At 46.1% G+C, this 26,219-nt stretch overlaps 2 protein-coding genes across 25 annotated transcripts in view; both read right to left on the reverse strand.

The window, feature by feature from the left end:
- Positions 1–14,587, reverse strand: part of dpysl4 (dihydropyrimidinase like 4) — a 37,448-nt gene extending 22,861 nt beyond the window's left edge. Inside the window, exons 1-3 of one of the 7 annotated variants that reach the window (XM_055936982.1) lie at positions 14,085–14,587; positions 2,006–2,094; positions 837–1,021 (exon numbers count right to left, since the gene is read on the reverse strand). In XM_055936982.1, the coding sequence (XP_055792957.1) occupies positions 837–1,021; positions 2,006–2,094; positions 14,085–14,468 (658 nt within the window). In that variant the 5' untranslated portion in view covers positions 14,469–14,587. Of the gene's footprint in view, positions 1–735; positions 758–836; positions 1,022–2,005; positions 2,095–13,109; positions 13,504–14,084 lie in introns of those variants that run through there. The other 6 variants (XM_055936983.1, XM_055936978.1, XM_055936976.1 and 3 more) reach the window with 6 other exon arrangements.
- A 4,635-nt stretch (positions 14,588–19,222) lies between these two features.
- jakmip3 (Janus kinase and microtubule interacting protein 3) overlaps positions 19,223–26,219 on the reverse strand; it is a 133,561-nt gene continuing 126,564 nt past the window's right edge. For 11 of the 18 annotated variants that reach the window (XM_055936985.1, XM_055936988.1, XM_055936987.1 and 8 more), the window contains 4 exons: positions 25,623–25,826; positions 21,134–21,199; positions 20,888–20,929; positions 19,223–20,792 (listed from right to left, as the gene is read on the reverse strand). In XM_055936985.1, coding sequence (XP_055792960.1) covers positions 20,646–20,792; positions 20,888–20,929; positions 21,134–21,199; positions 25,623–25,826 — 459 coding nt within the window. In that variant the 3' untranslated portion in view covers positions 19,223–20,645. Of the gene's footprint in view, positions 20,793–20,887; positions 20,961–21,133; positions 21,200–25,622; positions 25,827–26,219 lie in introns of all 18 variants that reach the window. The other 7 variants (XM_055936995.1, XM_055936994.1, XM_055936993.1 and 4 more) reach the window with 1 other exon arrangement.

Raw genomic sequence — 26,219 nt, forward strand, 5'->3', positions numbered from 1 at the left:
CTCTCTCCAACCCTCTCCCTGTACCACCTCCCTCCCCTCCCTCTACCTGTACCACCCCCTCCATCCCTCTCCCTGTACCACCCCCTCCATCTCTCTCCCTGTACCACCTCCCTCCATCCCTCTACCTGTACCACCCCCTCCATCCCTCTCCCTGTACCACCCCCTCCATCCCTCTCCCTGTACCACCCCCTCCATCCCTCTCCCTGTACCACCCCCTCCATCCCTCTCCCTGTACCACCCCCTCCATCTCTCTCCCTGTACCACCTCCCTCCATCTCTCTCCCTATACCAACTCCTCCTCCCTCTCACTGTTCCACCTCCACCCTCCCTCTCCCTGTACCACCTCCTCCTCCCTCCTCCCTCTGCCTGTACCACCCCCCCCCCATCCCTTTCCCTGTACCCCCCCCCCCCCCATCTCTCTCCCTGTTCCACCTTTCTCCAGTTAGGGTTAGTTAAGGTTAGGTTTAGTTAAGGTTATGGTTAGTTAGGGTTAGGGTTAGTTAAGGTTAGTTGGGGTTAGGGTTATTTAGGTTAGGGTTAGTTAGGGTTAGTTAAGGTTATGGTTAGTTGGGGTTATGGTTATTTAGGTTAGGGTTAGTTAGGGTTAGTTAGTGTTAGTTAAGGTTAGTTAAGGTTAGTTAGGGTTGGTTAGGGTTGGTTAGTGTTAGTTAGTGTTAGTTAAGGTTAGTTAAGGTTAGTTAGGGTTAGGGTCAGCAGTATAATAGAGGAACCCTACTGATCATGGTGGGTTAGGGGTAGTTAGGGTTAGTTAGGGTTAGTTAAGGTTAGTTAAGGTTAGTTAGGGTTAGGGTCAGCAGTATAATAGAGGAACCCTACTGATCATGGTGGTTCCCCCTGCCAGGGCAGCCTTGGTCCCGTGGTAGAAGTCATCTGAAGGGCTCATGCCCAGCTGGGAGGTCTGGAGGCTGGTGTTCACGTCGACGCCCCCGGGGATCACGATGTGTCCGTAGGCATCAACCGTCTTCACCCCTCCTGGAACTAAAAGGTTCTCACCAATCTGCCTGGTGAGGAGGACACAGGCCATGGTACAGGACAATGGTCACATTCTAACAGCAACAACAGTTTGTGTGTGTGTGTGTCTGTCTGCCTCTCTGTCTGCCTGTCTGTCTCTCTGCCTGTGTCTATATGTCTGTCTGCCTCTCTGTCTGCCCCTCTGTCTGCCTGTCTGTCTGCCTGTCTCTCTGTCTGCCTGTGTCTATATGTCTGTCCGCCTCTCTGTCTGCCTGTGTCTATATGTCTGTCTGCCTCTCTGTCTGCCTCTCTGTCTGCCTGTGTCTATATGTCTGTCTGCCTCTCCATCTGCCTGTCTGTCTGCCTGTGTCTATATGTCCATCTGCCTCTCTGTCTGCCCCTCTGTCTGCCTCTCTGTCTGCCTCTCTGTCTGCCTCTCTGTCTGCCTGTCTGTCTGCCTATGTCTATATGTCCGTCTGCCTCTGTGTCTCTGTCTGTATGTATGTGTGTCAATCTATCTGTCTGTGTGTCAATCTGTCTGTATGTGTGTCTGTGTGTGTGTTTCAGTCTGTGTGTGTGTTTCAGTCTGTCTGTGTGTCAATCTGTCTGTGTGTCTGTGTATCTGTGTCTGTGTCTGTGTATCTGTGTGTGTGTCTGTGTATCTGTGTGTGTGTCTGTGTATCTGTGTGTGTGTCTGTGTCTGTGTGTGTGTCTGTGTATCTGTGTGTATCTGTGTGTCTGTGTCTGTGTATCTGTGTGTGTGTGTATCTGTGTGTGTGTCTGTGTATCTGTGGGTGCGTGTGTGTCTGTGTATCTGTGTGTGTGTGTGTCTGTGTATCTGTGTGTGTGTCTGTGTATCTGTGTGTGTGTCTGTGTATCTGGGTGTGTGTCTGTGTATCTGGGTGTGTATCTGTGTGTATCTGTGTGTCTGTGTCTGTGTATCTGTGTGTGTGTGTCTGTGTATCTGTGTGTGTGTCTGCTGTGTGTGTGTGTGTGTCTGTGTATCTGTGTGTGTGTTAACAGTAACATCTTACTTGATGGTGCCATCCTCCACATAGATGTCTGCGTAGAAAGACTGGTCGTCATTAACGATCTTTCCTCCTTTGATAATGAGGCGATCAGTCTGGAGACACAGGAACCATCAACATCAGTGAGGAACACAAATACACATTTACATGTTAGTCATTGAGCAGACACTCTTATCCAGAAGAACGGACAGTTAGTACCGTCTCCTTAAGGTAGCTTGGGGAGACAACCACATATCTCAGTCACATAACGTCACGTGTAATAAAGCAGCTATCAGTAGGGACAGTGTTACTAAGACAAGACCAGTGTAATAAAGCAGCTATCAGTAGAGACAGTGATACTAAGACAAGACCAGTGTAATAAAGCAGCTATCAGTAGGGACAGTGCTACTAAGACAAGACCAGTGTAATAAAGCAGCTATCAGTAGGGACAGTGCTACTAAGACCAGTGTAATAAAGCAGCTATCAGTAGGGACAGTGTTACTAAGACAAGACCAGTGTAATAAAGCAGCTATCAGTAGGGACAGTGTTACTAAGACAAGACCAGTGTAATAAAGCAGCTATCAGTAGTGACAGTGCTACTAAGACAAGACCAGTGTAATAAAGCAGCTATCAGTAGGGACAGTGCTACTAAGACAAGACCAGTGTAATAAAGCAGCTATCAGTAGGGACAGTGCTACTAAGACCAGTGTAATAAAGCAGCTATCAGTAGGGACAGTGCTACTAAGACAAGACCAGTGTAATAAAGCAGCTATCAGTAGTGACAGTGCTACTAAGACAAGACCAGTGTAATAAAGCAGCTATCAGTAGAGACAGTGTTACTAAGACAAGACCAGTGTAATAAAGCAGTTATCAGTAGGGTCAATGCTACTAGACAAGACCAGTGTAATAAAGCAGTTATCAGTAGGGACAGTGCTACGAAGACCAGTGTAATAAAGCAGCTATCAGTACGTACAGTGCTACTAAGACCAGTGTAATAAAGCAGCTATCAGTACGGACAGTGCTACTAAGACCAGTGTAATAAAGCAGCTATCAGTAGGGACAGTGCTACTAAGACCAGTGTAATAAAGCAGCTATCAGTAGGGTCAGTGCTACTAAGACCAGTGTAATAAAGCAGCTATCAGTAGGGTCAGTGCTACTAAGACCAGTGTAATAAAGCAGCTATCAGTAGGGTCAGTGCTACTAGAAAAGACCAGTGTAATAAAGCAGTTATCAGTAGGGACAGTGCTACGAAGACAAGACCAGTGTAATAAAGCAGCTATCAGTAGGGACAGTGCTACTAGACAAAACCAGTGTAGTAAAGCAGCTATCAGTAGGGACAGTGCTACTAAGACAAGACCAGTGTAATAAAGCAGCTATCAGTAGGGACAGTGCTACTAAGACAAGACCAGTGTAATAAAGCAGCTATCAGTAGGGACAGTGCTACTAAGACCATTGAGGTAAAGCAGCTATCAGTACGGACAGTGCTACTAGACAAGACCAGTGTAATAAAGCAGCTATCAGTAGGGACAGTGCTACTAGACAAGACCAGTGTAGTAAAGCAGCTATCAGTAGGGACAGTGCTACTAAGACAAGACCAGTGTAATAAAGCAGCTATCAGTAGGGACAGTGCTACTAAGACAAGACCAGTGTAATAAAGCAGCTATCAGTAGGGACAGTGTTACTAAGACCAGTGTAATAAAGCAGCTATCAGTAGGGACAGTGCTACGAAGACAAGACCAGTGTAATAAAGCAGCTATCAGTAGAGACAGTGCTACTAAGACCAGTGTAATAAAGCAGCTATCAGTAGGGTCAGTGCTACTAAGACCAGTGTAATAAAGCAGCTATCAGTAGGGTCAGTGCTACTAGACAAGACCAGTGTAATAAAGCAGTTATCAGTAGAGACAGTGATACTAAGACAAGACCAGTGTAATACAGCAGCTATCAGTAGGGACAGTGCTACTAAGACCAGTGAGGTAAAGCAGCTATCAGTACGGACAGTGCTACTAGACAAGACCAGTGTAATAAAGCAGCTATCAGTAGGGACAGTGCTACTAGACAAGACCAGTGTAATAAAGCAGCTATCAGTAGGGACAGTGCAACTAAGACAAGACCAGTGTAATAAAGCAGCTATCAGTAGAGACAGTGCTACTAAGACAAGACCAGTGTAATAAAGCAGCTATCAGTAGAGACAGTGCTACTAAGACAAGACCAGTGTAATAAAGCAGCTATCAGTAGGGACAGTGCTACTAAGACAAGACCAGTGTAATAAAGCAGCTATCAGTGCTACTAAGACAAGACCAGTGTAATAAAGCAGCTATCAGTACGGACAGTGCTACTAAGACAAGACCAGTGTAATACAGCAGCTATCAGTAGGGACAGTGCTACCAAGACCAGTGTAGTAAAACAGCTATCAGTGCGGACAGTGTTACGAAGACAAGACCAGTGTAATAAAGCAGTTATCAGTAGAGACAGTGCTACTAGACAAGACCAGTGTAGTAAAGCAGCTATCAGTAGGGACAGTGCTACTAAGACAAGACCAGTGTAATAAAGCAGCTATCAGTACGGACAGTGCTACTAGACAAGACCAGTGTAATAAAGCAGCTATCAGTAGGGACAGTGCTACTAAGACCAGTGTAATAAAGCAGTTATCAGTAGGGACAGTGCTACTAGACAAGACCAGTGTAGTAAAGCAGCTATCAGTAGGGACAGTGCTACTAAGACAAGACCAGTGTAATAAAGCAGCTATCAGTAGGGACAGTGCTACTAAGACAAGACCAGTGTAATAAAGCAGCTATCAGTACGGACAGTGCTACTAAGACCAGTGTAATAAAGCAGTTATCAGTAGGGACAGTGTTACGAAGACAAGACCAGTGTAATAAAGCAGTTATCAGTAGAGACAGTGCTACTAAGACCAGTGTAATAAAGCAGCTATCAGCAGGGTCAGTGCTACTAAGACCAGTGTAATAAAGCAGCTATCAGTAGGGTCAGTGCTACTAAGACCAGTGTAATAAAGCAGCTATCAGTAGGGACAGTGTTACGAAGACAAGACCAGTGTAATAAAGCAGCTATCAGTAGGGACAGTGCTACTAAGACCAGTGTAATAAAGCAGCTATCAGTGGGGACAGTGCTACTAAGACCAGTGTAATAAAGCAGCTATCAGTAGGGACAGTGCTACTAAGACAAGACCAGTGTAATAAAGCAGCTATCAGTAGAGACAGTGCTACTAAGACAAGACCAGTGTAATAAAGCAGCTATCAGTAGGGACAGTGCTACCAAGACCAGTGTAATAAAGCAGCTATCAGTAGAGACATTGTTACTAAGACAAGACCAGTGTAATAAAGCAGCTATCAGTAAGGACAGTGTTACTAAGACAAGACCAGTGTAATAAAGCAGCTATCAGTAGGGACAGTGCTACTAAGACAAGACCAGTGTAATAAAGCAGCTATCAGTAGGGTCAGTGCTACTAGACAAGACCAGTGTAATAAAGCAGCTATCAGTAGGGACAGTGTTACGAAGACAAGACCAGTGTAATAAATCAGATATCAGTAGGGACAGTGTTACTAAGACCAGTGTAATAAAGCAGCTATCAGTAGGGACAGTGCTACTAAGACAAGACCAGTGTAATAAATCAGATATCAGTAGGGACAGTGTTAATAAGACCAGTGTAATAAAGCAGCTATCAGTAGGGACAGTGCTACTAAGACAAGACCAGTGTAATAAAGCAGCTATCAGTAAGGACAGTGTTACTAAGACAAGACCAGTGTAATAAAGCAGCTATCAGTAGGGACAGTGTTACTAAGACCAGTGTAATAAAGCAGCTATCAGTAGGGACAGTGCTACTAAGACCAGACCAGTGTAATAAAGCAGCTATCAGTAGAGACAGTGCTACTAAGACCAGACCAGTGTAATAAAGCAGTTATCAGTAGGGACAGTGCTACTAAAACCAGTGTAATAAAGCAGCTATCAGTACGGACAGTGCTACCAAGACCAGTGTAATAAAGCAGCTATCAGTAGGGACAGTGTTACTAAGACAAGACCAGTGTAATAAAGCAGCTATAAGTAGAGACAGTGCTACTAAGACAAGACCAGTGTAATAAAGCAGCTATCAGTAGGGACAGTGTTACTAAGACAAGACCAGTGTAATAAAGCAGCTATCAGTAGGGACAGTGTTACTAAGACCAGTGTAATAAAGCAGATATCAGTAGAGACAGTGCTACTAAGACCAGTGTAATACAGCAGCTATCAGTAGGGACAGTGTTACTAAGACCAGTGTAATAAAGCAGCTATCAGTAGGGACAGTGTTACTAAGACCAGTGTAATAAAGCAGCTATCAGTAGGGACAGTGCTACTAGACAAGACCAGTGTAATAAAGCAGTTTTCAGTAGGGACAGTGCTACTAAGACCAGTGTAATAAAGCAGCTATCAGTAGGGACAGTGCTACTAGACAAGACCAGTGTAATAAAGCAGTTATCAGTAGGGACAGTGCTACTAAGACCAGTGTAATAAAGCAGTTATCAGTAGGGACAGTGCTACTAAGACCAGTGTAATAAAGCAGCTATCAGTAGGGACAGTGCTACTAGACAAGACCAGTGTAATAAAGCAGTTATCAGTAGGGACAGTGCTACTAAGACCAGTGTAATAAAGCAGCTATCAGTAGGGACAGTGTTACTAAGACAAGACCAGTGTAATAAAGCAGCTATCAGTAGGGTCAGTGCTACTAGACAAGACCAGTGTAATAAAGCAGCTATCAGTAGGGACAGTGTTACTAAGACAAGACCAGTGTAATAAAGCAGCTATCAGTAGGGTCAGTGCTACTAAGACCAGACCAGTGTACTAAAGCAGCTATCAGTAGGGACAGTGTTACTAAGACCAGTGTAATAAAGCAGCTATCAGTAGGGACAGTGCTACTAAGACAAGACCAGTGCAGTAAAGCAGCTATCAGTAGGGACAGTGCTACTAAGACCAGACCAGTGTAGTAAAGCAGCTATCAGTAGAGACAGTGCTACTAAGACAAGACCAGTGTAGTAAAGCAGCTATCAGTAGAGACAGTGCTACTAAGACAAGACCAGTGTAGTAAAGCAGCTATCAGTAGAGACAGTGCTACTAAGACCAGTGTAGTAAAGCAGCTATCAGTAGAGACAGTGCTACTAAGACCAGTGTAATAAAGCAGCTATCAGTAGAGACAGTGCTACTAAGACCAGTGTAATAAAGCAGCTATCAGTAGAGACAGTGCTACGAAGACCAGTGTAATAAAGCAGCTATCAGTAGAGACAGTGCTACTAAGACAAGACCAGTGTAATAAAGCAGCTATCAGTAGGGACAGTGCTACTAAGACAAGACCAGTGTAATAAAGCAGCTATCAGTAGAGACAGTGCTACTAAGACCAGTGTAATAAAGCAGCTATCAGTAGGGACAGTGCTATGAAGACCAGACCAGTGTAATAAAGCAGCTATCAGTAGAGACAGTGCTACGAAGACAAGACCAGTGTAATAAAGCAGCTATCAGTAGGGACAGTGCTACTTAGACCAGACCAGTGTTATAAAGCAGTTATCAGTAGGGACAGTGCTACTAAGACAAGACCAGTGTAATAAAGCAGCTATCAGTAGGGACAGTGCTACTAAGACAAGACCAGTGTAATAAAGCAGCTATCAGTAGGGTCAGTGCTACTAAGACAAGACCAGTGTAATAATTCAGCTATCAGTAGTGACAGTGCTACTAAGACAAGACCAGTGTAATAAAGCAGCTATCAGTAGAGACAGTGCTACTAAGACAAGACCAGTGTAATAAAGCAGCTATCAGTATGGACAGTGCTACTAAGACAAGACCAGTGTTAGTTCAACAAAGACCAGGGGGTTTAAACATCAATCAGCCACGAGAAGAGAAGTGGAAATGAAAGCTAATGTATTCTAATCATAAATATCTCTACTTATTACAGTGTGTGTGTGTGTGTGTGTGTGTGTGTGTGTGTGTGTGTGTGTGTGTGTGTGTGTGTGTGTGTGTGTGTGTGTGTGTGTGTGTGTGTGTGTGTGTTTATATGGAGGGTTCAATGAGACCAGGAGAGAAATGCTGCCCAGCACAACGTGTAAAGTGCATTCAGTAACATCCAAAGGGACGTAGCATCAACGTGACTCAGGGTTCTCTGTGTTTGACTGGCCACATATCAATTCCATCTGTCGTTGGTGTTAAATAATGCTTTTCTCTCTGTGCTGCTCGTACAGAATTTGACTGTACACACAAATGACACAGTGTAGGGTACACTGCAGAAGCTACACTGCAGAAGCTACACTGCAGAAGCAACACGGTATACTGTAGAAGCTACACTGCATAAACTACACTGCAGAAGCTACACTGCAGAAGCTACACGGTATACTGTAGAAGCTACACTGCATAAACTACACTGCAGAAGCGACACTGCAGAAGCTACACGGTATACTGTAGAAGCTACACTGCATAAACTACACTGCAGAAGCTACACTGCAGAAGCTACACGGTATACTGTAAAAGCTACACTGCATAAGCTACACTGTAGAAGCGACACTGCATAATCTACACTGCACAAGGTACACTGCATAAGCTACACTGTAGAAGCTACACAGCATAAGCTACACTGTAGAAGCGACACTGCATAAGCTACACTATAGAAGCGACACTGCATACGCTACACTGCATAAGCCACACTGTATATGCTACACTATAGAAGCGTCACTGCAAAATCTACACTGCATAAGCTACACTGCATGAGCTACACTATAGAAGCGTCACTGCATATGCTACACTGCATAAGCTACACTGTAGAAGCTACACTGCAGAAGCTATACTGCATAAGCTACACTGCAGAAGCTACACTACAGAAGCTACACTGCAGAAGCTACACTGCAGAAGCTACACTATAGAAGCTACACCGTAGAAGCTACTCTGCAGAAGCTACACGGTATACTGTAGAAGCTACACTGCATAAACTACACTGCAGAAGCTACATTGTATACTGTAGAAGCTACACTGCATAAGCTACACTATAGACGCTACACTGCAGAAGCTACACGGTACACTGCATAAGCTACACTGCATAAGCTAAACTATAGAAGCTACACTGCATAAGCTACACTATAGAAGCTACACTGCATAAGCTACACTGTAGAAGCGACACTGCATAAGCTACACTGCATAAGCCACACTATAGAAGTGACACTGCATACGCTACACTGCATAAACTACACTATAGTAGCTACACTGCATAAGCTACACTGCATAAGTTACACTATAGAAGCTACACTGCATAATCTACACTGTAGAAGCTACAATGTAGAAGCTACACTGTAGAAGCTACACTGCATAAGCGACACTGTATAAGTGACACTGCATAAGCTACACTGCATAAGCTACACTATAGAAGCTACACTGCATAATCTACACTGTAGAAGCTACACTGTAGAAGCTACACTGTATAAGCTACACTGCAGAAGCTACACTGCATAAGCTACACTGCATAAGCTACACTGTAGAAACTACAATGTAGAAGCTACATTGTAAAAAACTGCATGTTGCAGGAGTCAGCTGAGTTCATTATAACCAATCATCAGTAGCATCCTCCCACCACCACCCACCCACCAGACCACCACCACCCACCAGACCACCACCACCCACCAGACCACCACCTACCAGACCTCCACCACCCACCCACCAGACCCCCACCTCCCACCAGACCCCCACCACCCACCCACCAGACCCCACCACCCACCCACCAGACCCCCACCACACCCCCACCACCCACCAGACCTCCACCACCCACCAGACCCCCACCACCCACCAGACCTCCACCACCCACCAGACCCCCACCACAACCACCCTCCACCAGCCCCTCTCGCCATACTCTCATCCAGCCCTAGCCACTCTCTCCCCTCCCCTTTCTCCTCTCCCTTCTCCAACAGTTCTAGCCCTCGCCACTCTCTCCCCTCCCCTCTCTCCTTTCCCTTCTCCCCCAGTTCTAGCCCTAGTCACTCTCTCCCCTCCCCCCTCTCCCTTGGCAAGGGGGTCTCAAATGAGGGGAGGGAACTACACTGCCCTCTCTAAAGGCTGTTCCTCTGCCAGCTAGTACTGCCTCTGCTGCTGCCACCAGGCACTCAGTTTACACTATGATCACATCAGTCATAGGACAAAGTCAACGGGGAGTGAACATAGTGTGTATAAACAGTAGCACAATGCTTTAGTTAGCACGAATACAATATTATAATATAGGCCTGATGTAAACTAGCTGATCCATAGACCTAGCAGTGGTGGATCCTTTACCAGTGGATGGAGAGAGGGGGGTTTGACAATAAGGTTCTCAGTGAGTTTAGATGTAGAGAGACCCTGTTGACAATAAGGTTCTCAGTGAGTTTAGGGGCAGCGAGACCCTGTTACCAATGAGGTTCTCAGTGAGTTTAGGGGCAGCGAGACCCTGTTACCAATGAGGTTCTCAGTGAGTTTAGGGGCAGCGAGACCCTGTTGACAATGAGGTTCTCAGTGAGTTTAGGGGCAGCAAGACCCTGTTGACAATGAGGTTCTCAGTGAGTTTAGGGGCAGCGAGACCCTGTTGACAATGAGGTTCTCAGTGAGTTTAGATGTAGAGAGACCCTGTTGACAATGAGGTTCTCAGTGAGTTTAGGGGCAGAGAGACCCTGTTGACAATGAGGTTCTCAGTGAGTTTAGGGGCAGAGAGACCCTGTTGACAATGAGGTTCTCAGTGAGTTTAGATGTAGAGAGACCCTGCTTGGAAAGGCAATAGTCAAGCCAGACAGAGAGACACAGAGAGACAGAGACAGAGAGACAGAGAGACACAGAGACACACAGAGACACACAGAGACACACAGAGACACACAGAGACACACAGAGACAGAGAGACACAGAGACACACAGAGACACACAGAGACACACAGAGACACAGAGAGACACAGAGAGACACAGAGAGACACAGAGAGACACAGAGACAGACAGACAGACAGACAGACAGACAGACAGACAGACAGACAGACAGACAGACAGACAGACAGGTTCTCCGTGAGTTTAGGGGCAGAGAGACCCTGCTGGGAAAGACAACAGTGAAGCCATGATGTAAAGTGACAGATCAACAGAGAGCCATGACACCAGAAGGATGTGGCTCTACAGTACACTCTAGGACTACACAGTTTAGGTTCAGAGTTACTGCTGCTGCTGGCTGACAACAACAAAAAACATTGCACTCTAAAAATAGCTGGTATAAAAACAACTCAATTTGGGTAAATATTGGACAGAACACACGTTGGGTTATTGTGACCCAGCCATTTACTCTTACGGGTGGCCAAAAATAACTCTGAAAGCCATGCCCCCCTAATAGGCCATGCCTTTGGATTACCTAAACGTGGGTTAATTTAACCATCGATTGGGTTTTTATTGTCATGCTATTTTCAGGAAGTATGGCCTATTGGGGGCGTGGCTTTCAGATAGGTCTCGTTGACCATTCCGTGAGAGTAAACGTCATTCCTGTTCATCATGTTATGTTTTGTACACTGCTAATAAAAAAATGTCCTTCCATATTTTTTTAACATTGCATATTTTAATATACAGTTAATAACATGATTATTTAAATATCATAACAAAGTGGTAACTATCCCAAAATTGGGATATGCATATGCACCTGTGGCACTCATTTTGTGTAAGTCTCGTTAAACTACAAAAGTGTCAGTGCTTAACCTAAATATGTGTAGACAAGACAACAGAACAGATGATTGGAATGACATTTACTCTCACGGGAGGCCTAAAATAACTATCTGAAAGCCATGCCCCTACTAATCCATACCTCCAGTCTTCTGATCTGACCCAGTGGGTCATAGCTCAATAACCCAACTAAGTGCTCAACTGGCTGGGTCAAAAATAATACCATGTGTATTGTCTGACTTTTACCCTGTGCTGTGTTGTTTTTAATGCAGATTTTTTTTTTTTTATGTGGCTGGTAGACAGACTGACGGATGGACAGACGGACAGACACATGGGCGTACGCGCAGACAGGCAAACATGCAGACAGGCAGGTAGAGACACAGAACGACAGACGGATAGAGAGACAGGCAGACAGACAGACACCGACCCAGATGAACAGACAGTAAGCTACCACCAGTGGCTCCCATACAGAAAGAGCGTACCAGGGAACAGTTATAATTTCTCTCACACTGGTCTTCTGGTTTCAGTTAGGAATTATGACAGTCTTCATCTCTGTATTGATTTTAGTCGTGTAGCCTTTCTAAGGCTTCATTTTCAACTGCTGCTCATCAAAAATGGGGAGAATCATTCCAAAGGAGGAGAATGTGGGTCATGCTGGTTAAAGGGGCGGCCCTGTACTGTAGGCTTTGCAACAGTCAGACCACTGTGTCAAATTTCCCAAGGAAAATAAGATTCAATGTGACCTCGCTAACTACGCCCTGTCTCCGTTGCTATAGCGTTCAACTGTGCTCCCTTCCTCCGCATGGATGAATCTGTCCCGTTTTAACGACAAGGGGAAACCCTTAATAGCAGGAGAGATATAGGCTTTCGGAGACTCAGACAGACCCTTTAGGCTGCAAGATGTCCATGGTTTGATGGTTAACGATATAGGCTGCCATGGGCACTTAGAAATGCATCTCTGAGACGTTTGAGATCTTTGTTGAGTCTTTTCAATGGAAAACATTTATTGGACGATATTATATGCAATTCAAAATATATTATTTAGCCGGATTCTGCATGCCAGTCATTTGATAATCACTGACTGAAATGTGGGGACATGCGACAATGCGAGACAGCTCTCTGATCATTCCATAGAGACCGGCGCCGTCATGATCAATTCACTACAATATATTGTTAGCCTACATTATACGGCCTGTATGTTTTCATTATATTTGTAGCGTTCAAGAAAACGTCATGACATAACCAGGACGGAATAGATATTCGATGCCAAGAGAGTATCTTGTTTGGGCTTTGACATTGTGAAGTCTGTAGGCTGAAGCAGTAGCCGGTTGTCGCGTGCGTGTGAAGGGTGTATAGAAGAACGATGATTCAAATACGATTTATCACTCCATTTAAGTTACCACTTTGTCGTTGCAATCGATAAATAATACCGGTGTGTGGGGCAACAATGTATACCTACCGATGAACGAGGAGTGCCTACCGACAAACGGGGGATGTTCTTCTTGCCTTGGTAAGACATGCCGGCCGGTGTAGCGGTTCACTGGGAGGCAGAGCTTTGATTCCCGACGTTTCAAATAATACGAGAAACGGATTTATCACCGCTATTTCCTCGCTTTAAAAACCGCCGGAGCCAATTTCTGTAGTCTAATTTACACTATCCTACTGGTCAGATCGTGTGAATATCGCAATATACAAAATAAAAGATACAATATGTTCTAGGTTACTACTACGTTGTTAGTGCTGTCGCGCACCAGTCAGAGCCCTCCCTTCAACAATACATCCGGCTGTCTCGCGCACCATCTGCTGTTTAATATTCCAGACACACTACATCCTACCGGCTAATGGCTGGCATCACACATCCTACCGGCTAATGGCTGGCATCACACATCCTACCGGCTAATGGCTGGCATCACACATCCTACCGGCTAATGGCTGGCATCACACATCCTACCGCTAATAGGGGCTAGGCAGGCAGCTTGGCAGGCAGGGAGGCTTTTGCCCTACACAGCCACAATAATTTAGTGGCCACTTAAAACTCGTGTTCTTGATAAAACTCGGGGCCTATTACCAGTGAGAGTAGCCAGGTGTTGAAATCACAGATACAAATGTGAGATCTCTTTCTTTAGGCCATGGGCAACCAATGGGCAGAATAATGGTCATTTCAGTACCATGCCCGTTGGGACAGCTCCTATAGACTAAAACATTGATCTAGCTTTGAATAACCTGAACATAGCCTGGCCTATACTTGATAAATTAATTACATATCAATTAAATTGTGTTAGGTTAACTTCCTCAATAACGATATACGTTCAAAACATGGAGAGAAAAAAATATCTGATTTGTAAATTGACTTTTGACATGTTGTCAATTTAGGCATCGCACAATATAAAATATATTCCACTGGGGAAAATAAATCTATGAGGTGTGGATTTACCTCCCGTTTTCCACTGTGCTCACGGTTGTGTCCAGGTCCAGTCTGGTAAACGATTTGACCCCGGGAGGAGCCGGTTTCGGACCCAACAGCTCTGTCTCCACTTGGTCTGGTCTCACTGACTGACGAGAAGTTACTCACACTCCCCGTGTCACTGAAAGTATCCGACCAGCATTTCTCCTCGTTCTTAATCTTAACATGCCGTCTCACAGATTGGGGGCTGCTGTTGTACGACTCGAAATTTAAAGTTTTATTCTCATAAGCGCCTTCCACGTTGCAGAACATGCCGCCGAATTTTACTCTGGGTTTCGGGCTGTCTGTCCCCAGTCTAGACAGTAACGACCCTTCATCGTCACTATCTCTTGGGATAAGTTTCCTCTCTGCCATGGCCAATAACTATTCTTATTCTCAGAAAGAAATGTAAAAGTTTGTGAAAACTATCCAAAGTAGACCAAAAAAAAGGTACTTCTACCCAAGTAAAACCTAGGAGTTAATTCCCCTTTTAAGTAGCCCTACTATAGCAGAGGACTTGGCTCGTCAAGTGACTAGAGGAGCTGTCCACTGGGGCGTGGTCCTGAAATAACCACGGTACAATACTCTTACTGGGAGAAAGATATGACAGGCGACTAGGGGAACTAGGGGAGGTCTTGTTCACATCGGCATGAAATGTTCACATGGGTTCGTCGCCATCAGTGAAATCCAATCGGGATTCTTCAACTTCCACACCGAGACGCTGATTACTGTAATGGAAACGATGACATACTGTCATTTGTTGAATAATAATTCACCAATGTCTGAGAATGGGGGAGGGGGTAGCTAGCCTACACACTTGAACGCTCACTCAGATCACTTGACGCTGAATGAGGTCGTGCTTTGCCCCGTGGCCCGGGGACGCAGTTACAATGTGTGGTAGACCCGCTGGATGAATGGTTTTACATGAAAGACTAAGTTAGCTGGCTAGACTATCTAAACTTCTAGTAATCATGGTCAAATAACCGACCATTGATTTTGTTAGTCGCTCAGATATTATATTTTTTAAAAACCTGCAAAGATTTTTCTCTGCAAATAGCAAAATGAGTAGAGTTGCATGAAATGAGTTATACAATTGCTAAATCTTCTCAATGCCCCATGGGAAACAATGTAAAATTGCAGCAAAGTTGCTTTAAGATTGCAACATTTTCTCTATGCCCCATGGCAAAGTGTAGAATTGCAGCAAATTTAAGTCTAACATGCAGACTAGACCGGGCGCATACGCGTGCGTCATCGCGCGCATGTTAATTTTGTCCATCCACACCAGACACGATCAGGACACGCAGGTTGAAATATTAAAACCAACTCTGAACCAACTGTATTAACTGGTGGACAGGTCGAAAAGCGTTAAACATTTATGGCAATTTAGCTAGCTACTGTAGCTTGCTGTTGCTAATTTGTCCTGATATCAACATTTGTGGCCCCACCCCCATCAAAGATGCCTATCCCTGACATACAACATTCAAACATGATTTGATAATTAGCATTCCTGTGTAAACAACCTAACTATTCAAACATCTAAGGTGAGGGTTAGAGTCATGTAGACACAGCCTCAACAGCTAACAAAAAAGGCAGGCAGTAATTGCTCAATATTTATTTATTTTCTCCTTCACGCACGTACGCCTGTATGCCCGCGCACACACACGCACACACACTTCCTTGTCTTAGACATGACAGAGAGCAGGCATGGCTGTGGGGTAACCACACACTTCCTTGTCTTAGACATCACAGAGAGCAGGCATGGCTGTGGGGTAACCACACACTTCCTTGTCTTAGACATGACAGAGAGCGGGCATGGCTGTGGGGTAACCACACACTTCCTTGTCTTAGACATCACAGAGAGCAGGCATGGCTGTGGGGTAACCACACACTTCCTTGTCTTAGACATGACAGAGAGCGGGCATGGCTGTGGGGTAACCACACACTTCCTTGTCTTAGACATCACAGAGAGCAGGCATGGCTGTGGGGTAACCACACACTTCCTTGTCTTAGACATCACAGAGAGCAGGCATGGCTGTGGGGTAACCACACACTTCCTTGTCTTAGACATCACAGAGAGCAGGCATGGCTGTGGGGTAACCACACACTTCCTTGTCTTAGACATGACAGAGAGCAGGCATGGCTGTGGGGTAACCACACACTTCCTTGTCTTAGACATGACAGAGAGCAGGCATGGCTGTGGGGTAACCACACACTTCCTTGTCTTAGACATGACAGAGAGCAGGCATGGCTGTGGGGTAACCACACACTTCCTTGTCTTAGACATCACAGAGAGCAGGCATGGCTGTGGGGTAACCACACACTTCCTTGTCTTAGACATCACAGAGAGCAGGCATGGCTGTGGGGTAACTGTGTATTAGTCTTAGACATTAGGGCATTGTGAGGTCACAGTGTGGCTGAGAGAGTCTGCATGTTTCTGAGATGCCCTATGGCAGAGACCTACATTTAACAAAAACATTCCTCCGCCTCCCTCTACTCCTCCTCCTCCTCGCCACTAGCTTCTCTCCTGTTAGAGGACATACTGTGTTAGGACTGTGGATTCTCTCCTGTTAGAGATCATACTGTGTTAGGACTGTGGATTCTCTCTAGAGGTCATACTGTGTTAGGACTGTGGATTCTCTCCTGTTAGAGGACATACTGTGTTAGGACTGTGGATTCTCTCCTGTTAGAGGACATACTATGTTAGGACTGTGGATTCTCTCCTGATAGAGGTCATACTGTGTTAGGACTGTGGATTCTCTCCTGTTAGAGGACATACTGTGTTAGGACTGTGGATTCTCTCCTGATAGAGGGCCTACTGTGTTAGGACTGTGGATTCCATCCCACTATGCCGCTAACTGGAATCTACACCAGGGGAAACAGCACCACTGGTAAACATGGAATCTACACTAGGGGAAACAGCACCACTGGTAAACATGGAATCTACACTAGGGGAAACAGCACCACTGGTAAACATGGAATCTACACTAGGGGAAACAGCACCACTGGTAAACATGGAATCTACACCAGGGGAAACAGCACCACTGGTAAACATGGAATCTACACTAGGGGAAACAGCACTACTGGTAAACATGGAATCTACACTAGGGGAAACAGCACCACTGGTAAACATGGAATCTACACCAGGGGAAACAGCACCACTGGTAAACATGGAATCTACACCAGGGGAAACAGCACCACTGGAAAACATGGAATCTACACCAGGGGAAACAGTACCACTGGTAAACATGGAATCTACACCAGGGGAAACAGTACCACTGGTAAACATGGAATCTACACCAGGGGAAACATGGAATCTACACTAGGGGAAACAGCACCACTGGTAAACATGGAATCTACACTAGGGTAAACAGTACCACCATGGAATCTACACTAGGGGAAACAGCACCACTGGTAAACATGGAATCTACACTAGGGGAAACAGCACCACTGGTAAACATGGAATCTACACCAGGGGAAACAGCACCACTGGTAAACATGGAATCTACACTAGGGGAAACAGCACCACTGGTAAACATGGAATCTATATTAGGTGAAACAGCACCACTGGTAAACATGGAATCTACACTAGGGAAAACAGCACCACTGGTAAACATGGAATCTACACTAGGGAAAACAGCACCACTGGTAAACATGGAATCTACACTAGGGTAAACAGTACCACCATGGAATCTACACTAGGGGAAACAGCACCACTGGTAAACATGGAATCTACACTAGGGTAAACAGTACCACCATGGAATCTACACTAGGGGAAACAGCACCACTGGTAAACATGGAATCTACACTAGGGGAAACAGCACCACTGGTAAACATGGAATCTACACTAGGGGAAACAGCACCACTGGTAAACATGGAATCTATATTAGGTGAAACAGCACCACTGGTAAACATGGAATCTACACTAGGGAAAACAGCACCACTGGTAAACATGGAATCTACACTAGGGAAAACAGCACCACTGGTAAACATGGAATCTACACTAGGGAAAACAGCACCACTGGTAAACATGGAATCTACACTAGGGGAAACAGCACCACTGGTAAACATGGAATCTACACCAGGGGAAACAGCACCACTGGTAAACATGGAATCTACACTAGGGGAAACAGCACCACTGTCCGCCCCACCACTGTTGTTATTGTTTTGTTGAGGAAGCGGAGGTGAGGAGCAACGTGGTAAAAAAGAAAAGCTGTACATTTTCTGCTGTTCTGATGAGCGTTCAATGACATCATATCGCAGTTTCACCATTAAGGATTCCAGCTTGAAGTTTCTGCTTTTCTACAACTGTAGTACGATCCAAAATGAATCCCTTTTGTGTATGGTTTTGGATTGAACTTTACAGCCTTCTAATAATCATATCCAAGAGTGGCATGGAGAACTTTTACACTTTTGTGCTTAAATATCAACTATTTCAGGTACTTGAAGGTTCAGCGTACATTTAGCTCACCCTTAGCAAACCAGATTGGAACGATCCAGAGTAGAGTGCTGAGGGCCCCGTAGTCTATTCCTATTGTCGGACATACAAACGCATGGAAACAGCCATGTCTGTGGCAAACGTTTTCTGTAGTGTAGCGCCCTCTTCTGTTGAAATCCTGCACAGACACCTGAGCCTCAATTCACTTTACACATTCAACTTTAATCAACCAAACAATAACACTTGCATATAAAACATATATGTATATCAAATGATAAAACAATATTGAACATTGGTTGATAATAATAATCTATTTCCAGATGTGTCATAAAACATTCATATAATATTAATCTTACCTGTGCCTCAGTTTGTGGTGGAGACTTTTCCTTATTTGGTTTCAGAATAGATGTCATCTATCCTAGTATTCAGATATGGTGATGCCCAGTGTTAATCATTTCAAGTCTTCTGTGTGTGTGTGTGTGTGTGTGTTGTGTTCCTGTGGGTGTGTGTGTGTGTGTGTGTGCGTGCGTTGCGTTCCTGTGTGTGTGCGTTGTGTTCCTGTGGGTGGGTGTGTGTGTGTGTGCGTTGTGTTCCTGTGGGTGTGTGTGTGTGTGCGTTGTGTTCCTGTGGGTGTGTGTGTCCGTGCGTTGCGTTCCTGTGTGTGTGTGTGTGCTTGGTTATGAAGGTGCAGTAGTACATAAAAGCGGGGCTTGATCCCATTTAATGGCAACATAATGCATAAAATACATCTTTCATACACAATCTGCTTCAACATGGAGTCATAAAGATTCAATGGGAGGTATTTGTCTCCATCAGGACATAACAGAACTAACCCACCCTCTCCATCAGGACATAACAGAACAAACCCACCCTCTCCATCAGGACATAACAGAACAAACCCACCCTCCCCATCAGGACATAACAGAACAAACCCACCCTCTCCATCAGGACATAACAGAACAAACCCACCCTCTCCATCAGGACACAACAGAACAAACCCTCCCTCTCAATCAGGACATAACATAACTAACCCACCCTCTCCATCAGGACATAACAGAACTAACCCACCCTCTCCATCAGGACATAACAGAACTAACCCACCCTCTCCATCAGGACATAACAGAACAAACCAAGGTCATCTGAAACAAACACACCCTCTCCCAAGCACCAAGGGGAAGATCAGATTTACATACATCTGATCAAATGGAAAATTCTAAAATCATTGAAAGCTCCCTCATTCTTCATCAAAAAAAAAAAAAAATCTAATTTAGCATTTTATTTATTCCTCTTTTGAGAAATGTATTTTAAAATCTTTGCCTTTTTTTTCATACATACAAAAATACATGATGTCTAATAATACCACCGTTTGGCTTCTGGTTTCATTTCAAACACTGAGATTGAGGAGTTAATGAGTCCCACAGCATGTCTGGACTAGACAGGGGAAGGGCTGAGGCCATAGAGATAGATAAAGGGCACACTGGCCACAAAGCCAGTTTTAGTGTGGGCAGCATCTTTGAAGGCTTTCACCATTTTAAAGTTCTTGGATGGGCTCTCTTTCTGTGACAAGCTCCCTGTGTGTGTAATAACAGCGTGGTCAGATAGTGTAAACAGTGGTATGGTGTCCATTTTAGGAAACGCTCAGCTTCAGTGGAGTGTGTGTGAACGTTAAGAACTATGGTAAAATGTCTCACTTCACCGTCGTTTAACATAACCCAACACCTAGTGACCTCGTCAAGAGGTTTTGGATCTCTTGGCTAAAGTGTTGGGTTGACAGAAAAGAACCAGGTTCAAGCCCCGAGCAGGAGAACCGCCTGACTTCACTACAGTTTGTTTTCAATCAATCAATCAATCAAACTCTTCTTCTTCATGCTTCCAAAGGGAAGCGACCAGAGCACCACCTGCTCAGCAGGGAAAAAACCCCACAAAACACTCCCATTTAAGAGTTCTTCAATTCCACTGAAGTCTTCATCCATAGAGAGGAAGTCCTCCATAGAGTCTTCCATCGAGACGTCAACATCATCATCACTAACGAGGGACAGCAGTCAGGTTTAAAAGGTTACTGAAGTTATAAAAAAAAACAGTTTTTTTGTCTTAAAAAAAAACACGGTCATAGTAGTCTATCTAAAGTCAGTGTTGCAGCATAGTTGACTGGTTTCTCGTGTGAAGAAGTCTTCGAAAAGACTTTCAGGACTCTGGGAGCCATCTTGGATTCCAAATCCTGTCCTCTTGAACACAATGTACAAGACAATCTGGACACCTGTGAACTGAAATTAAAATATGATATCATGCACAGTATATAGCCGCATTTATTATTTGAATAGCTAAATAAAACAGACATTTAGATTAAAAAAATACATACTTGCTCTGGCTTCCCTGGAGAACTATGACCAAAGAATGAAGGCTAAAGAAAAAAACAAAAATAAAAATAAAAACTGAACGAATTGAAAAGAAGAGAATAGAGAGAAAGGAGTCATTTTTTTTGCCAGACAGAGAAAAACACAGCAATTTGTAGCATTTATATTCCATGTCAGATTCCATCTAAATAAATGGAACAATACAACACAGTGCCACTGGTTTCAAAAGGGACCATTTGACCCGGATGTACCTTTTCTTCCAGTTCCTTTATCTGTCTTTTCTGTGCTGCTATCCATTCCTCCAGCTCTTTGGTTCTCTGGACATGACAAACAGGATGAACAATAAGGTGGAGAACAAGTGGAATCAGATTAGAGAAATGTTTAACATTGTTATACTGTAGCTGAGGAAGGAGAATCTCCCTGGGGAATGTACTGTAGGGTAGCTGAGGAAGGAGAATCTCCCTGGGGAATGTACTGTAGGGTAGCTGAGGAAGGAGAATCTCCCTGGAGAATAATCTCCCTGGGGAGTGTACTGTAGGGTAGCTGAGGAAGGATAATCTCCCTGGGAATGTACTGTAGGGTAGCTGGGGAAGGGGGATCTCCCTGGGCAATGTACTGTAGGGTAGATGAGGAAGGATAATCTCCCTGGGGAATGTACTGTAGGGTAGCTGAGGAAGGAGAATCTCCCTGGAGAATAATCTCCCTGGGGAGTGTACTGTAGGGTAGCTGAGGAAGGATAATCTCCCTGGGGAGTGTACTGTAGGGTAGCTGAGGAAGGAGATTCTCCCCGGGGAATGTACTGTAGGGTAGCTGAGGAAGGAGAATCTCCCGAGGGAATGTGCTGTAGGGTAGCTGAGGAAGGAGGATCTCCCGAGGGAATGTACTGTAGGGTAGCTGAGGAAGGAGGATCTCCCTGGGGAATGTACTGTAGGGTAGCTGAGGAAGGAGAATCTCCCTGGGGAATGTACTGTAGGGTAGCTGAGGAAGGGGGATATCCCTGGGCAATGTACTGTAGGGTAGATGAGGAAGGAGAATCTCCCTGGGGAATGTACTGTAGGGTAGCTGAGGAAGGGGGATATCCCTGGGCAATGTACTGTAGGGTAGATGAGGAAGGAGAATCTCCCTGGGGAATGTACTGTAGGGCATCTGAGGAAAGAGAATCTCCCTGGGGAATGTACTGTAGGGCAGCTGAGGAAGGAGAATCTCCCTGGGGAAATACACTGTAGGGTAGCTGAGGAAGGAGAATCTCCCTGGGGAAATACACTGTAGGGTAGCTGAGGAAGGAGGATCTCCCGAGGGAATGTACTGTAGGGTAGCAGAGGAAGGAGAATCTCCCTGGGGAATGTACTGTAGGTTAGCTGAGGAAGGAGAATCTCCCTGGGGAATGTACTGTAGGGTAGCAGAGGAAGGATAATCTCCCTGGGGAATGTACTGTAGGGTAGATGAGGAAGGAGAATCTCCCTGGGGAATGTACTGTAGGGTAGCTGAGGAAGGATAATCTCCCTGGGGAATGTGCTGTAGGGTAGATGAGGAAGGATAATCTCCCTGGGGAATGTACTGTAGGGTAGCTGAGGAAGGAGAATCTCCCTGGAGAATAATCTCCCTGGGGAATGTACTGTAGGGTAGCTGAGGAAGGATAATCTCCCTGGGGAATGTACTGTAGGGTAGCTGAGGAAGGAGAATCTCCCTTGGGAATGTGCTGTAGGGTAGCTGAGGAAGGAGAATCTCCCTGGGCAATCTACTGTAGGGTAGGTGAGGAAGGAGAATCTCCCTGGGGAATGTACTGTAGGGCAGCTGAGGAAGGAGAATCTCCCTGGGGAATGTACTGTAGGGTAGCTGAGGAAGGATAATCTCCCTGGGGAATGTACTGTAGGGTAGCTGAGGAAGGAGAATCTCCCTTGGGAATGTGCTGTAGGGTAGCTGAGGAAGGATAATCTCCCTGGAGAATAATCTCCCTGGGGAGTGTACTGTAGGGTATCTGAGGAAGGATAATCTCCCTGGGAATGTACTGTAGGGTATCTGAGGAAAGAGATCTCCCTGGGGAATGTACTGTAGGGCATCTGAGGAAAGAGAATCTCCCTGGGGAATGTACTGTAGGGCAGCTGAGGAAGGAGAATCTCCCTGGGGAATGTACTGTAGGGTAGCTGAGGAAGGAGAATCTCCCTGGAGAAATACACTGTAGGGTAGCTGAGGAAGGAGAATCTCCCTGGGGAATGTACTGTAGGGTAGCTGAGGAAGGAGATTCTCCCTGGGGAATGTACTGTAGGGTAGCTGAGGAAGGAAAATCTCCCTGGGGAATGTACTGTAGGGCAGCTGAAGGAGAATATCCCTGGGGAATGTACTGTAGGGTAGCTGAAAAAGGAGAATCTCCCTGGGGAATGTACTGTATGGCAGCTGAGGAGGGAGAATCTCCCTGGGGAATAAGACCCACTAGTAATGGTCCTTTCTCTCTCCTCCTTGAGACAGGTATGTGTTATACTGTAGGTAGACATAGTCTCATTCTAGAAGAAAAAGAAACGCACACCTATTTAGGCGAGGTGTTGGCTAGCGGAGTAGAAAACTTGAAAATAAAGGAGAGCCCCACACTCTAGGAGCTCAGATGCAAAAATATTTAATTTACCAACGTTTCGACAGGCAAGCTGTCTTCATCAGGGTACAATCGCAGACACTGCGGGATGACTCGTTTATATATAGTGTCAAGACACACAGGTGTCTGTAATCATGGCCAAGAGTGGCCTAATATCATTGGTTCATTTCTCAAATATTAAAATGGCATAGAAAGAGCAACATACAATAAATACAAATGGATAGCATACGATCATAGACTCACTTAAGACCACACAAGCCTACAAACAACCACAATGGCAAAGTCACAACTCTCCCCTGCTGTGGGTTGTACCAGCTACATCCTCTACCAGCTCCACCCTCTACCAGCTCCACCCTCTACCAGCTCCACCCTCTACCAGCTCCACCCTCTACCAGCTCCACCCTCTATCAGCTCCACCCTCTAGCAGCTCCACCCTCTAGCAGCTCCAGCCTCTACCAGCTCCATCCTCTACCAGCTCCATCCTCTACCAGCTCCAGCCTCTACCAGCTCCAGCCTCTACCAGCTCCACCCTCTACCAGCTCCACCCTCTACCAGCTCCATCCTCTACCAGTACCAGCTCCACCCTCTACCAGCTCCATCCTCTACCAGCTCCACCCTCTACCAGCACCATCCTCTACCAGCACTAGCCTCTACCAGCTCCATCCACTACCAGTACCAGCACCATTCTCTACCAGTACCAGCACCATCCTCTACCAGCTCCAGCCTCTACCAGCTCCATCCTCTACCAGCTCCACCATTTACCAGCTCCACCCTCTACCAGTACCAGCTCCAGCCTCTACCAGCGCCACCCTCTACCAGTACCAGCGCCACCCTCTACTAGTACCAGCTCCACCCTCTACCAGCTCCAGCCTCTACCAGCACCAGCCTCTACCAGCACCAGCCTCTACCAGCACCAGCCTCTACCAGCTCCACCCTCTACCAGTACCAGCACCAGCCTCTACCAGCTCCATCCTCTACCAGTACCAGCTCCAGCCTCTACCAGCTCCATCCTCTACTAGCTCCACCCTCTACCAGTACCAGCTCCAGCCTCTACCAGCTCCATCCTCTACTAGCTCCATCCTCTACCAGCTCCATCCTCTACCAGTACCAGCTCCATCCTCTACCAGTACCAGCTCCAGCCTCTACCAGCTCCATCCTCTACTAGCTCCACCCTCTACCAGTACCAGCACCATCCTCTACCAGCTCCAGCCTCTACCAGCTCCATCCTCTACCAGCTCCACCATTTACCAGCTCCACCCTCTACCAGTACCAGCTCCAGCCTCTACCAGCGCCACCCTCTACCAGTACCAGCGCCACCCTCTACTAGTACCAGCTCCACCCTCTACCAGCTCCAGCCTCTACCAGCACCAGCCTCTACCAGCACCAGCCTCTACCAGCACCAGCCTCTACCAGCACCAGCCTCTACCAGCTCCACCCTCTACCAGTACCAGCACCAGCCTCTACCAGCTCCATCCTCTACCAGTACCAGCTCCAGCCTCTACCAGCTCCATCCTCTACTAGCTCCACCCTCTACCAGTACCAGCTCCAGCCTCTACCAGCTCCATCCTCTACTAGCTCCATCCTCTACCAGCTCCATCCTCTACCAGTACCAGCACCATCCTCTACCAGCTCCACCATTTACCAGCTCCATCCTCTGTCAGCACCAGCCTCTACCAGCTCCAGCCTCTACCAGCTCCACCCTCTACCAGCTCCACCCTCTACCAGCTCCACCCTCTACCAGCTCCACCCTCTACTAGTACCAGCTCCATCCTCTACCAGCTCCATCCTCTACCAGCTCCATCCTCTACCAGTACCAGCACCATCCTCTACCAGCTCCACCATTTACCAGCTCCACCATTTACCAGCTCCAGCCTCTACCAGCTCCAGCCTCTACCAGCTCCACCCTCTACCAGCTCCATCCTCTACCAGCTCCATCCTCTACCAGCACCATCCTCTACCAGCTCCATCCTCTACCAGCTCCACCCTCTACCAGTACCAGCTCCATCCTCTACCAGTACCAGCTCCACCATTTACCAGCTCCACCCTCTACCAGTACCAGCTCCATCCTCTGTCAGCACCATCCTCTACCAGCACCATCCTCTACCAGCTCCATCCTCTACCAGCTCCACCCTCTACCAGCTCCATCCTCTCACCTGCTGTGAGTGCTGTAGCATTTCCATTCTCTCCCTGAGGATCTGTGAGTCCCTCTCTCTTAGCTCCATCATGACCCCTCTCTTCCACTGCTCCACCGCCCGACGCAGTGTCTCCCTCTCGTCGTCCGACAGCATCTCCGACATCTTGGCCCCCGCGTCCTGTTGCAGGGCATCAAACAGCATCGCCTCTAGCTCCAAGATCCTCTGGAGGGAGGGGAGGGGAGCGAGGGATGGAAGGATGGATGGTGAGAGAGGGGAGAGAAAGAAGGAGAATGGCAAGGTAGTTGGTGTTACCCCTAACGACCACAAGCGGGCACAGCTGCAGCTAGTCAGTGGGTGGACAATGTGATCCACTGGCTCAATGTTTTCTATAAAAACATATACACTGAGTATATAAAACATTAAGAACACCTGCTCTTTCCATGACATAGACTGCCCAGGTGAATCCAGGGGAAAGCTATGATCCCTTATTGATGTCACTTGTTAAATCCACTTCAAATCAGTGTAGATGAAGGGGAGGAGACAGGTTAAAGAAGGATTTAAGCCTTGAGACAATTGAGACATGGATTATGTATGTGTGCCATACACAATCCACGT

Source organism: Salvelinus fontinalis, chromosome 1 (assembly GCF_029448725.1).
Source record: "Salvelinus fontinalis isolate EN_2023a chromosome 1, ASM2944872v1, whole genome shotgun sequence".
Classification (NCBI taxonomy): domain Eukaryota; kingdom Metazoa; phylum Chordata; class Actinopteri; order Salmoniformes; family Salmonidae; genus Salvelinus; species Salvelinus fontinalis.